Source organism: Asterias rubens, chromosome 20, assembly GCF_902459465.1.
Source record: "Asterias rubens chromosome 20, eAstRub1.3, whole genome shotgun sequence".
In the NCBI taxonomy this organism is placed as follows: domain Eukaryota; kingdom Metazoa; phylum Echinodermata; class Asteroidea; order Forcipulatida; family Asteriidae; genus Asterias; species Asterias rubens.
The window spans coordinates 11,151,585-11,166,565 of NC_047081.1; the positions used below are offsets into that span (position 1 = coordinate 11,151,585).

Here is a 14,981-nt window from a genome sequence, read left to right on the forward strand (position 1 = left end):
GATAGTACTAGCTGCGATCCTTCCTCCATGCTCCTAAAGTCCTACTACATCTACATGTTATCTATAGTATGTACACAGGGGGTAACACACTACTTGGCTAGGTCCTAGACCCAGTAACTGGGGCGCTGTATGCTCCTTTTTTTTTGCGTAATTTGTCATTATCGGTTGTACTAGCTAGGCCTATAAAATGACAAATTTCGAAAAAAGAAGTACAGCGCACCAGTTACTGGATGTAGCCTGCAGCCGATTTCACGAAACTCTAGGATTAATCCTAACTCTAGTTAGGACGAGTAACCCGTCCTAATTTAGGATGGGTTTAATGCTTCCTACGTATTTGGATATGGGACTCAACTCGTCCTAAGTCCTAAGATTAATCCTAAGTTAGGAAGAGTTTGGTGAAATCGACGGCAGGTCCCTTAACATGGAGAACAAAGGACTACGATCACAATAAATCATAGTTGGAACATTTTGTAAGAAACCTTTTTTTTGGAGTCCTAACAATTTGTTTGCCAAATTTTAACCAATGGTTCAATGTTTCGTAAACCTCGGGTCTGGGACCGTTGGGAGGATTTAGGGTCATGAAACATTAAGTTTTCGAGAATTTTTATATAACCATCTGACTTTTCCTAGAAAGTCTACCAAGTTAACTCAGTCACCAACAGGAATTTTACTAGAAAGTCTACCAAGTTAACTCAGTCACCAACGGGAATTTTCCTAGAAAGTCTACCAAGTTAACTCAGTCACCAATGGGAGAAACTCGTTTTGATACACCAAAGTGTAGGATAATTGCTTTACTGTAAAATAATTTGTGCAAAACTACAATTCCACAAATCAAATCAAACTTCTTAAATGAATAATTTGAATCCATTGTTTTCCTACCAGATTCTCTGGAGCCGAAATGGCATACTCTCTCCGATGTCTCTATACGATGTAATTCATTTCAAGATTTTTAAAGAGGAGGGAGAACTTGCCAGAGTTTGCCAGCAAACATGTCTGCCTCGGCAGATGTGTCCCTGAGCAAAGGGAGCCAGCCGAAAAGTAAGCGGTCCTTCATTGCCCGCCTGCCGTCTTTCCGCAAGAAAAAACATACTCCAGCTAAGGAGTCGGAACTTGATATGCACTTAAGGAGTGCAGAGGAGGATCTGAATGGTGGTGTGAAGATAAGGCCCCCTAGCCAGGTCAAAAATCGCAAGGATGACAACGTGAAGAGGAAGTCCAAAACGTCTTCGATTGTCGCGAGCTACGAGAAGCGTTTGAGTGATCTGAAGGATGAAGAGAGCAGAACTAATGGTAAAAAAAATGGAAATGGAAAAACATCTCCTGTGGACAATGGCGGGAAACAAAGTCCCCAGGGTGGGGCTACCACAACGACGACCCAAAAATCCTCGCGGTTTGGCTTTGGTTTTGCCTGGCAGAAAATCTCTTCTTTCGAGAACGGCAGTGGCAAAAAGACAGAGTCAAAAAAGCAAAGGGACGAATTGAATGCAAACATCCAGCAAGCTAGGGGTAACATCAAGAGCCTGAGTTTGGACCTGGAATTACCCCATGGCTCCCCGCCAGACAGGGAGTCGACGAGTAGCGTCAAAACGCCGGAGAGTGATCGCAGCTCCTGCAGTTCAAACAGTAGTTTCAAAGTCTACGGGCAACCCATGCTGTACAAAAGTGTCTTCAGTGACGAGCCGAGGGGGCTTAAACGCCAGGCCAGCAGCAGCCAATCAGAGGGTTTTAACTCCAGCGGGATAAGCTTGTCAAGCTCTACATCCCCGCTGCATGATAAACTGAGAACTGCTGGAAGTGCAGCAACCCATGTTGATAACTCTGAAAGCATATCACGGCTGACTCAGATGAACAGAACTTTCAGCAAAGAAGACAGCGGTGGTGGCGTTAATCCCAGTATTCATGATCGGACATATCCTATCGAAGAATCACCGACTTGTATTGTGAACACTACTTTCAAGCTGGAGCCCGGAGACTACAGTGCTGAGAACACTGGAACGTCTGTCGAGCAGGAGTTACCTCAAAGTTCTCCCGGGGTGGTCAGGAAGGAAAACTCAATTTCCTGTGCTCGGGATCCTCCAATCAGTACAGCAGTAGTAAAGGATGGTGACGCGCCATGCGAGTCAGGATCTCAGTCCAGGGCACTCGATAAAGTCACTCTGCTGAGGCAAGACGTTTCCCGACCGAGCGCTGCTAGCCCAGCCCAAGATATCCCGAAGGAAATCAATCCGCTGTTTGCTTGCATTAAAAATACTGATCCTTTGGTATCGCCAAGACATCGACCTACCTCAAACACTATGGGGGCTGTCCAGTCGTCCGCGGATGCTTTTTCCACGCCTGCAAGACCAGTTGAACTTCCCCTGCACCTCCGGAACCCCCACATCAGCGCCATAAAGCACTGTTCGGAGTCCCTGGACTCCTGCGAACTGGACTCGTTGTGTTCGGAGGACCTCATGTGCGACAGCCGGTACCTGGATGACGACATGTTTGATACGAGAGACGAGTCGTGTCACCTTAGTCGCAGCTTGAGTGTGGAGGAAACGGCGGCCATGCACAGGGCACAACTTGGCTGGTCGGGTCGGGCCAGGGCCGTCAGCGTGGATCAGTTGCCGACTAACTCCAGTCTGGAAAAAAGGTGGGTCATAAAAACTACACACAGGATATGCCCCTCTTACTCCTAACTCAATAAATCTGCAATGTGTAATAGGGAGGACAGATGTGAGTAAGTCTGGGTCCTTTAATTGTTGGATTAGGTCTCCAGCGCTGTTTAAATGAGAGAATGAGTAATTTCCCTGTCAGAATGGTTTAGTCTGACATTTAGTGTTGAGGCGCTACGTCTGTTGTTTTCCAGTTTAAATTGAGGATTTACTGTCAGACTATAATGTACTGTACAATGTACTTTTAAAATAACAAACAGACACTCCCAATTGCCTTTATTGGTATTGTAAATGTTTTACAGGCAAACTTTGCATTTTGAACACCCCTGTAAACTGACCAGCATGAAATTCCAAAAGTGCACGTCGGTTTTTAATAAGTTCCGGGTGCCCACTTAAACACCTTCTTCTCCTTCCAGGTATCTCCAGGCGCACTTGTTACCATTCTCTATTCCTTCAAAATCCAACTGCATGTTTTGTATTTGATTCTGTTGAACTGAAGACTGCACTCATAAATTGCTTTTCATGGGTTGAGGACAGGCCTGGGATTACCCAGAGGTCATATGGAGGCCTTGGCCTCTGTTACCCTGGTCTTGGCCTTGGTGCCCCTCTAGCAGTTTCATATAGACTTTAAGACCACTTAGTGCTCAGTTGTTTTTGAAAACTAAGCATTTGGCAAGCAAACCAACTGTTAGGAGAATTTCATTTTGCTACAGTATGTCAACGAATTAGGTATTTCAAAAGCATAATTTTATGTACAATGTGTCACTATATCAGTACAAATTTCTTGTGTCAGAACATGTTGTAGCATGGTTGTAGTGTACATTATGATACATTGTAACAATGTTGGCCTATCACATTAGGAAGCAGTGATCAGTGCAGCAGATCAGGAAGCATGGAAATCGCAGACAACAAAGCATAGTTTGTTTCACTTGTATTTGAAGTGTTTCATTTCTACACACACAGTACAAAGAAATATGACCAACCATGAAGTGCAGTGTATCAATTCATGCATTCAGATTTTCACAACCTTTTCCTTTTATTTAGCTGACAAACATGACAAAAGAAATGAAATTACACTATTGTACCATGGAGGAATGATTTATTCTTCCATGATTGTACATTGTACATGAAGGCTACTTGACTTACACATGTATAGCGAGTACAATACGTACAAAACACAGTGTGTAATCTCCATAATGGATTAAAAATGGGAACAGTTGTGCACAGTTTATTATTATAACTATTACTAATAACAACACAGTGCGTGAATTATTTGTGTTTATTACAGTGTATAGTTAGTACCCATGTAGGCCTAGTAGGATTTGTACAATAAGCTGAACTTGCAGCTCTCCCCAATGACTGTTCATTATTAATCCACACAGGCTGGGCCGCTATGCTACCCAGTGACGTCAGAAGCCGATAAGTACTGCATTCAGCCCTGACTCACTGCGCCATATGCTTCGGCAATTACTTACAGTACAGTTGATATTCCCAAATAGTCTGAAAAATGTAGATGTTTTGAATAGTACACTGGAAAAAAGTACATGTTAGGAAACGAACCGTGAAAGATCTGCCATGATGCAATTAACAATATGAGGAAATGTATTGAGACATTTTTGATGTTGATAATAATATTTTACATGACACATTGTTAAATAAAAGAGTTTTTTCCCCATTCTAATTACATTGGAAAACTAGGAAACGAACCGTGAAAGATCTGTTCCTACGGGATGCAATTAACAAAATGAGGAATTTTATGTAGAGAAAGTTTTTGATGTTGATTATAATATTTAATGACAAGTATGTATTATCAAAATAAAAGAGTTTTTTAACCTACGCCATTATTCAAACAAGTATTGTAAAAGTACAAATTAGGACACGAACCGTGAAAGATCTGTCCTACGGGGTGCAAAAATGAGGAATTTTATGGAGACATTTTTGATATTGATTATAATATTTTTATGACACATTAAAAAAAGAGACAAATTCACCACACTATTGCTAGCAAAACTATACCTGTCAGATGTGTACAAGTACACTGGAAATTAAGTACACATTAAGAACCGTGAAACATCTCTCCTGGTGGGGTGCAATATAACGAAATGAGGAAAATTTATAGTAAGGACAATTTTGATGTTGATTACAATCTTTTATGACACATGATCTGAAGATGTTTTTGTGTTCCCCTGCTATTGCCAGCAAGATTGGTCGTTGAAGGTGCCTGCTTGTTAATTCTATTATTTATTTCGTTACTTTTTGCCCATAATTAGATAGTGTGTTAGCATTGTATTCTCAGTGCTCATGTACCCGAGCTCTGGGAAAAAACAAATCACAGGCGTACTGTATATTTATTACTGGGTGGGATTCATTATTGTTACATTCTGCAACCCTGCATGTACTTGGCTTGTTTACAGGTGCACCAAAACAGGTGTTTTCTGTAGCCTAAAGTTGTGGGTTGATTGTTTTGTGTGCAATGACACACAAGAGAGCACATAAGGGCACTGTCAGCAAACTACACTACACTGTAGAATTCCCTTGAATGTTATTCTTAATACACTATCTTAACTTGTAAACAACTATATGCTCAGCATGCAGTAAACACAGACTTTGAAACATGAGACCTTACAGACCTTACATGCACCATCTTTTTGTGTTTTAAGTGCGAACAAAACTGTTTGTTCTGCCACCATGTTCAATGTTATCACTTGTGGGAGGCAGGGAAAGGGTACAATGTTCTAGAATGATCTTCATTTTAGCATGTACGTGATGTGTCATGAGACATGTACTCGCTGAATTCAAGACCATGTCCCAACAGAGTTGATTTGATGATCCTTTGTTAGGCCTATAAGTTGGTTCCTTATCGCCTGTCGAAAAGAAAAGAAAAACCATGTTAAAATAGAAATTAGTCCTGTACGTAAAAACATACACATGTCAATTTTTCTGCGGACAACCTGAGTCAGTGGTCATGTGTTTGTACTTGGTGTGGCTGCACTTAATTTGTATTCTGTCATGATAAGTAAAAGGAATACAGTTACATGTAATGTAAATTGTAATTAAGCTACCGCGGAGTCTTTGTACAGTGCATTCATTAATTTGTGTCGACACTGTATAAATAGTGTAGACTGTAGGCGTAATGAAGACATTTATGTAACCATGAGAATTTTGTTTTTGTTCTTCCGTGAGAATGGATTTTACAACCTTGGTTCACTTGTACGAGCGTACATATACATGTATATAGTACAATGTATATGTTTATCCCCCACAATAGCCCCATGCATAATGTAGTTAACACTAATGGTAGTGTGTGCATTTTGAATTATTCATAAATAATACAAAATACAATGGGGTACCTGTCAGCATTTTTAACAAGAGATGGGCATGTTAAATTGATTGATGTGTGAATTCACCAACTTTGAGCTGTCATCATTTTGCATGTCAGCCTGTATACATGTGTATGTACGTCTAGGCCTACGTACGTGTATTGAATATAATGACAGCTCTAAATGTGGATTTACTTGTAAGGATTTTGAGTGTTGTTGTGACAATCATAACCCTTCAACCTAAATAGATACTGAACTGTACAGTAGAATCGTTTGTTTTTTTAATCGCTTCCAAGAATTAGGGAAACATAACAAAACAATAACATGGTCCTTTAATTTCCTAATGAGAAAGGAACTGTACTGTACATCCGGAGTCAAATCCTAGGCTAGGTGTTCATTTTTATATAATCTGCATTTAACCGAATCAATATTGTACTAGTGTCCTTGAAAATAGGTTTCCAGTAATTGTTTTGCTAATTACAGAGTAATCAATATTTTGTGTATTATGATAAATTTGGCAGCTGCAGCAAAAGTGGACTTCCATCAAGTAGGCTATTGTTGTTAGTTCATGTATTTGTACATGATGTGTGGGGGTGGTGAATGCAATAAATTGTGTAACATTCTCATGTTTTGAATTTTTAAAAATCAATAACACCATTCCCCTCCTGCATGTTTTTACATCTAATTTCTCACCCTAGGGTCGGCGTGACCAGGGGTCTGGCACCGTCACCCCTGGGGTTACCCCCTGGACGGAGAGGGGGTAGTAGGAACTACCCCGCCCACCCAGTGCCGGACGAGGGATGCCAGTCGCCTGTGGAAGAGCTTCAGTTTCTCATTAACAGTTCTAGTTATCGTGATTCAGACAGGTACACTTTGCAGTGTGTAGTTTTTTTTCTCTCACTTTGTGTGCGGTGCTTTGCAATGTTTTCTTCCCGGGTTTTTGGTGCTGGATTGCTTAACATTCTTTATCTGTCAGCTGCTACATGTTAACAGTATTTCCTTTGTACATGTAGATGGTATAGGATAGGCCATGAATTCGTTCCCGAAGGGCATGCACATTTTTCCTCTAGTGAAGGGCTCTCCAGATGAGGAAAATGTAAAGTTGTAGCGGAACTTTGCAAAGGGCACCACAGCAAAAGCACAGGGCACTCTGACAATTGCTGTAGATGCCGTTTGTTGGTTCGAGTCCAGTCACAGAAAAATGCTACACAAAATGTATCAAGTTTGCTACTCGAAAATCATCAATATTATTGGCCTCATTGGTCTCTGTGTAAGGTGGGTTTGGCTGGAAGGTGGGGAGCTTGCTACCTACACAAGAGTTATCCCCAGGATGAGTCATACATGTAGCCCCTTCGCTAAACAACTACTGTAACCTGTTTGCCTCGTTCATGTTTCTAGGTGAAAATGAGACTGCAATTTTCCCAACCACTCTCTGTGAATTTGCTTCCTGCAGAAGAAGTGCCCTTTGCAAAACGGCCTTGCCCTCTTCAAAGCTGAAATTCCAGGCCAGATAAAATGGCTGACTTGTTAGTCGGGAAAATTGATTCTACCTTTGTCTCTGCTTTGCTTTAGAAAGTAACTTTCTATGTAGATTATTTTCTACTCTTTTTGCAGTTCACTTTGCAATCTCTTTTAGCAGTTTAGCCGTTTTTAAGCTCAGGTACATGTACTTGCAGTATTACCAACTGACAGCAGTTCCACTGATCATTGCTTTGCCAACCCACTGTTAAAAGGCAGGTTATACTTTTGGTAATTAGTGCACTCCACAAGTTAACGACCATAAAAAACTTACTTGGTAAAGACCAATAGAGGGCTGTTGATATCATAAAACATTATTAGAAACAACACCCTTTGTAATCATTAGTTTTGGAGAAAGAGATAATTTTTCATCCCAAAAATTTGAATCTGAGAAGGGCCTCAAGCATGAAGACTTTCTCAAGAACCTCAATAGGCATCTGAAAGCACCTAAGCAACACACGTGGGTTTGTTGGGGGTCATCTTGCAACTTTGAAGACCAATTTTCACAGTTCTTCCCAGACTTGTCATTTTATGTATACGTTGGGATTCACCAAATGAGGATACTGTTCTTTGACAATTACCAAAACTATAACCCTGCCTTTAACTCGGCCATGTCTTCGCTTGGCATCATCGCCTCACACCTCACTCATTCTCTGCTTTTTTTCTGTTCTCTTGATAGTTTGAACAGTTTGAGTGTTTAAATCTTCAGCACCTGGTGGTTTTGCTTTGTTGGGTCTTCGCACCTCTCTTGCTGCTTAGCTGCATGTCTTTGATTGCACTAACGACACTCTTTTTCTTCACAGATTCCCTACTGCTTTCTTGTTGCATATGGCAAAATTACCTGGGGTCGATTTCATAAAGAGCTAAGACGATCTTAACTGTGTATCACTATTAGTTGCTGAGCAAAGTGTGATGTCACAATACAAATCACCATGGTGATACTGGCAACTTATCTTAAGATTAATTTTAGAGCTTTGTGAAATCCAGCCACGGGGCCGATTTGACACAGAGGCTAATATTGATCTTGACCGTGTATCAATTTTAGTTGCTAAGCAAAGTGTGATGTCACTATACAAATCACCATGGTGATACTGACTCGTCATAAGATGAACCTTGGTGCTTTGTGAAACACTTGTGCCTGTTTGTACAGTGAGTACAACTAGGTTGAATAATATTAACTTCTTGTGCTTTATCTCAAAATAGTAACACCTTAAAGATGTACTTTTACTGCTGTTTCATTTTTTTGTGGGGATGGGGAGGTTGGAGTAGGGAAAGGGCTGGGGAGCGGCATGGTGAGCGTGTGGATCTTATGTATGTAAATTATATACACCTTCATTGGCACCTTGAGCTGCATTTCAGTAGAGATCTACATACGTGTGTACTGCTGTGTCATTTTTTTTCTTGGGGTTTGGGAGGCTGCAGTTGGGGACAGGGTTAGGTAGGGTGGGATAGAGGAGATTGTGGGCGTGTGTAGATCATTTGTATGTAATGTATCGCCTACATTGGCACCATGAATTCTCACTTTAATAGTAACACCCTACATATACTGCTGTGTCATTTTTGTGGGGATGTTGCTACATGTAGAACACAGCTGCTCAAGCAAAAAATATTGCTTTCAAATTTTGAGCCAAATTTGCAGGGGCCCCCAGTCAGAAATGGTGCATGTAACCTTATTTTGGCAAGCGTAATGTTGTTGATGCTTAACTGTTTATTGCGCTTTGCAGCTCTATGAAATTGGGCCCAGGTCTATAATACAATATACTATGTGAGCCTATGTTCTGTGGGGCATTACACTTTTTTTGCAAAGTCCTAGCTGATCCTGTCTGAACTTGTCTGAACTTGGCAAAGATAGTGACAGTGTAGATCCAGGTCCCTAAACCATGAAAACCTTTGGGACCGCTTACACTTTTTTTCTGCAAAGTCCCGGCTGAACCTGTCTGAAGCTTTCTAAAGTCGTAACAGACTGATCATAAACACTAAGCTGACGAGGGATTAAGATATAACCTACATTGGGTTTTAGTCAGAACCAGGATAACTGACACATACATTAATGCGACCCTGGAAGTTACACCCTGGGAGCCAACCAAAATAGTTCGTTGAAATTCCCTTTAGAAAGAAAAAAAAATTGCTGGTTTTATGCATGGAAATGAAAGAAGTATAAATTTTTTTTGTAAAATGTCACTTTCATAATCCAGTTCTGGAAGTTTGAGCATAATCGGTCAAAAAGTGGCTGCACTTTTTTGCAGGAAAAAAATGAAGAAAAAAAGGTTGAGCAGATTCATGGTTTGGTTATCGTTTAAAGTTGTTTTACACCACAGCCTCAACTTTGTCTATATAGCAGGGTTGGCCTTTTTACTTTTGTCAGTGACCTACAGCAGGGTTTGCCCCTTTAACTGTTTTTTTTAAATGTGGGACCAGTTAGCGCAGCATTAAACTAGTCTGTCAACTTTTTCATTATTAGTCCAAACATTTGGTTTTCAAATATAAAAGGTTGATCGACAAAAATGTATTATACCGTGTGCTTTGGTGTAATCTTAAATGCAGGACTAAACTAATTCTACCTCCATGGACTAATAATGTGACTTACTGCATACTTTTACAAATAAAATAAGGGTCGGCCATAACTTGAAAGCTAAAGCATTTCCCAGATGGTGGAAATACATGTAGAAGAGATCTTTCACTTTTTATTTCGCGCTTGAGTTGAACACATCAATAAAACAAAATTTAAAGTGAAAAAAAAAAAAAACATGTTTTTTTAAAACATCAATATATTGTATGACGCAGACAGAAACACAAACTCCATGTACTCATGGTGTTATATTTATAAAAGTGGGATTTTTTTTCTATGTTGATGGTTAATGTTTACCACATGTCACAATAGAATTACTCTATTTTTTTCCCTCGACAATTCCAAGGTTGGTGCCAACTCATTTTTATAGAGGTATCGTTTTTTTAGAGCGTGACTAACCGAAGTGGCATGTGTCCATCAAAACCAAACAAAAACATTTTGAGAATAATAAAAGAGGCCGCCAGACAAAATAAACAGCATAAACAAAAGGAAGGTTTTCATTTTATTTTACTGATTGTTGTAGTAAGGTTTTGAGATCATAGTTTGATTTTGAGCAAGACAGGGAAAAGTTGTTGTTTATTGCTGCTTTTGGAGTGTGCCTTTTTTTAAACTTAACACTGGTCGACCGTTATTGCCTGCCATGTAGATCTAACATACCGTCGTACTTCATGCTGTGTTTTTTCTTCGCTTTCTGCATGTTCCCATAGTATGAACATGTACATGTACGTAAATCTTGCTGACCTTTATAGTTGTTTTTTTAGTGTTAACGGTGAACCATCTGCATGCTTCTGAACCATGGAATTCCACTTCAGTTATTTTTTAGTTTGTTCTAGGTTTTTTTTTCCAAAATGATTTGGGGTTGAACAAAGAAACATTGACAATAGCGGGATTTGAACCAAGGACCTCCTGATAACTGTTTTAAGTGGTATAAGCCTTTGCGATCCCGAATAATGCCAATTGTAAAATTTCTTTTCAAGTTGTTAATTTGTTGAACACTGCACAAACTAATCACATCAGCACATTTATGGTCAAATCTATTGTGAGACCAAGGATGCCTCATAAGTGAACTTGATCACTGTAGCTGACATGCCTGAGGATACCTGTAAACAAGGGTGCTTGCTATGTGAACCAGAAACACAAGGGTTATCCTCTACTCCTCCATGATCAGTGTTATGGGTTCTTTTACGTGCACTTTGAATCCTTGTGAAACACCAGAGCTTGACGTCAGTGCTCACAACGGCTCGGCCACCACACGCCACATATACATTGAGTTCAACTCCCCACGATAAATAAAGCACTCCACATCAGAGACCTATATTTCAAAGCTGGCTGATACACTCCCGACACGTCAAATTCTTAACGGTATTTTCTCTCAAATCAATCCAGGAACAAGAATGGCAATGCCAATAGCTCGTCCACGACCCGTGTGCGGTCACAGAGCGGTGGAAACAACCACCCGCTACGACCCCCGAGATGGCCCAGCTTTCCCCCTGAAGAAGAAGGGATGGTGATGGTGGATGCTGTGGTCTATAGACACATGATACAGGATATGACGTCAGTGAAGACGATGTTATTCAAACTCAAGAGAGCTCTTCAGGCTGTGAGTACCGCAACAATTTTGGGTTTATGGGAAGGGGAGGTAAAGTTAAAGTCTGTCCCGAGCCAATGTGGCTCATAAGATCGGTGTTTTTATACGTGGGATTAAAACGACTGAGGATATTTCTTTTCCCCCGGACGATGTGGACAGCATGTAAATCCATCGCAGTTTACTCCCCAACTCTCCCTGGGTCCCATTTGCACTCCTGGGTGGAGAGAAGCCATTATGATAAAGTACCTTGCTCAATGAAAGAAGTATCACGAATGACCAAGCCAGGATTAAAATCCACACTGCCCAAGACCGTTTGGCCACAACATTCCACTTTATTAGTGGGGGAACAAAAACCCCACTTAAAGTGGGGTGGGAAGGGGAGGAGGGGTGGCCAGTTTGGAAACAGTCCACTTGGGAACCAATTTTGGGGCCTCCAAGCAATCTTTACTAAAACATAAATTTGGTATCCACGTTTGTTTTTGTTTTCTTTGCAAAAAATTATATTGAGGAACCAGTCGTACAAATTGGCTGGTGACCAGTTGGAAAACAATAACAATTTTGCTGGTAATCTTGGAGGAAAAAAAAATCTTTGCAAGTTCAAGTTGAGGAAATTTTGTTTGTTCTTGTTTTCCCGTATAGGTTGATAACACATCGTCCCCGTTTGAACAAGCACTTCTGGTAAGTTTGTTTGCTGCCATTGCACCAAAGTATTTGTAAATATTCCCACCAGTTCCTGATGCTGATTTGGGAATGTTTTCCAAAGAATTACTTTGGGGGGCGGGGGGGGGGGGAGGGTACTCAAAAATAGTACTCTTTTTTGTACAACCTGCTGACATGGATCATGTGGTGAACTTTGGGTGGGCCCTAAGCCAATCAGATTACCTAGAAGATGTACGCATGTATTAATAGTCGTCCTCAGCTATCAATTATTAAGATAAGACAATGTCCATTTTTAATTCCGCAGAGTCCTTGTGTCAGTCCGTTGACCAGTCCCATGAGTGAAGATAACCCTATACAGGAAGTAATCATTGACGATCTGAAAGAGGTAGGAACTCGTTGACCTCAGCAGGGGTCGATTTTGCAAAGAGTTAGGACTAGTTCTAACTTAGGACTAGTCCTAGGAGTTATTAAAAAACTTAAGGCTAGTCCTAAGTTAGGTCGAGTAACTCTTCCTAAATTGAGATAAGACTAGTCTTGACTCTTTGTGAAATCCACCCCAGGGCTTGAATTTTACTCTGGACCGCATGCTCGAGGCCAGTAGTTTTAGTGTCGGGCCCTGGAAACTAATGACTGGAGTCCAGCAGTCTCATGTTTTTCAATTGAATAATAGCACCTCACTGTGTTAGTAAAAGAATAGTGATGTGGTTTCTCCGTTTTTAACTGGAAATTTAGGGTGTTTTTTTACCCTTAATAAAACCCCACGAAACATGAAGATAGAACCATTAGAATACCTTACTTTGTCCCTGTCATGTTGAGTCCCTGGGCCCATCAATTTTTTGGGGGCTATCAAATTTGTATGAAATATAATATTTTGAGGGCCTACACAAAATTAATGAGCCTGACGCTCTGTTTTCTCCTTATTAAGTGGGGTGCACCCCTAAGGCCTGTAGCATCCCTTCTGTTCGCAACATCTACTTAACGCTGCGTCATCATAGAACATTCTGTTTTATCTCACTCCTGACTTGTACAAATTACAGCTGAAGTGAACCTCCTGTGTTACATGAAAGCATCCGTTGATCTCACTTCCTCTTCTCGCTCTTTCCTTTCTTTGTCCTCTTTTGTCTTACTGCATTTTTGTTTTCCTACCAGGAAAACCATGTTCTTCGCAAGGAAGTGAAGAATTTACAGGAACTTTTAGCGGACACGCAGCATAATTTAAAAGAACTGCAACTACAAAAGGTAAATCTATCTCACTTTTGTTGAATCATTGGTTCATGCTTTTACCAATCTTCCACAGAAATATTTCCCTATATCAACTGTCACCAAGGGGGAATCTGTCACCTACTTCTAGGGCTGAAACAGGGTGTAACTCTTCAAAGTCCTTAAAGATGCAGGCATGGGTATCATCCATTTTGGAGCTGTTTGGTAGAGCAGACTGCACTACCATCCCAACTTTTTTTTACGAAATGATAATGGTTAAGATAAGTGCCTTGCTAAAGGGTCAAGTGTCATGACCGGGATTCAAACCCACACTCGGCTTCAGACAACACCAGGGCTCAATTTCATAGAGCTGCTAAGTACAAGAATTTGCTTAGCATGAATTTCTTGCCTTGATAAAAACAGGAATACAAATTCATATTTGTTGCATAAAGCTTGCTACTGGTGTTCAGCTGTTGTTTGCTTATCCTCATAATCACGTGGAAATTTGGTTGGTAATCCTGTTTTTATCAAGGCAAAATTGTCATGCTGAGCAATTCTTTTTTGCTTAGCAGCTCTTTTCATAGAGCTTCTTTTTGCTTACTGCGTGAGTTTCCATTACATAGCGCTGCTAACTGTAGACGCATGAAATTCATGCTTGCTGTATTAAAAGGAATGACGAAAAATTGCAAATCCATGTCTAATTTTTGGGAAATACACTTAGGCTTGAGCAAATAGTCTGCTATACATGTAGATAGCATGAAAATTTGCTTACCGTTAAGCAGCCAGCGCTATGAAACTGTCCCAAGAGCCTGGGCCCGTTGATCAAGACCTCTTGACCACGACACACCCTTAAGACTTTATCCTTCAAGATAATGCTCTGTGTTATTAAGTGTTCGGTGAGGTGAACCCCAAGGGTTCATTGAAATCCAAACTAACATCTATTCACACCAAGATAAAAATCTCATGGGAAGTGATTCACTGATAAGTTAACGGAGTGGCTAACTCAATCAAGTTTGTAGGGTGGGGGTGTGGGTTGGTTTACCCCTTTTTCTTAGGGTGGGGTGTAGTCAAAATTGGGTAAGTTTAAAACTACCTCTTGCTTTTTAGCTCAGTTTTTATTGTTGATCATCTTGTGGTCTGTGCCAGATCCCAATCCAGAGCTTAGCCAGAGCCAAAGCTCTGTAGTTTTTAAAAGTGCCTTAAAGGCCATGGACACTATTGATAATTACTCAAAATAATTATTAACATAAAACCTTTCTTTGTAACGAGTTATTGGGAGAGGTTGATGGTATAAAACATTGTGAGAAACGGCTCCCTCTGAAGTAATGTAGTTTTCGAGAAAGAAGTAATTTTCCACGAATTTGATTTCAAGACCTCAGATTTAGAATTTGAGGTCTCGAAATCAAGCATCTGAAAGCACACAACTTCGTGTGACAAGGGTGTTTTTTTCTTTCATTATTATCTTGCAACTT

The 14,981-nt window shown here is 40.5% G+C and overlaps 1 protein-coding gene across 3 annotated transcripts in view; it reads left to right on the forward strand.

The window, feature by feature from the left end:
- The window catches only part of LOC117303702 (serine/arginine repetitive matrix protein 2-like), a 30,927-nt gene that overhangs the window by 778 nt on the left and 15,168 nt on the right, over window positions 1-14,981 (forward strand). For 2 of the 3 annotated variants that reach the window (XM_033787972.1, XM_033787973.1), the window contains exons 2-7: window positions 883-2,632; window positions 6,673-6,840; window positions 11,448-11,661; window positions 12,289-12,327; window positions 12,614-12,694; window positions 13,459-13,548. In XM_033787972.1, coding sequence (XP_033643863.1) covers window positions 990-2,632; window positions 6,673-6,840; window positions 11,448-11,661; window positions 12,289-12,327; window positions 12,614-12,694; window positions 13,459-13,548 — 2,235 coding nt within the window. In that variant the 5' untranslated portion in view covers window positions 883-989. The remainder of the gene's footprint in view (window positions 1-882; window positions 2,633-6,672; window positions 6,841-11,447; window positions 11,662-12,288; window positions 12,328-12,613; window positions 12,695-13,458; window positions 13,549-14,981) is intronic. The other variant, XM_033787974.1, reaches the window with a different exon arrangement.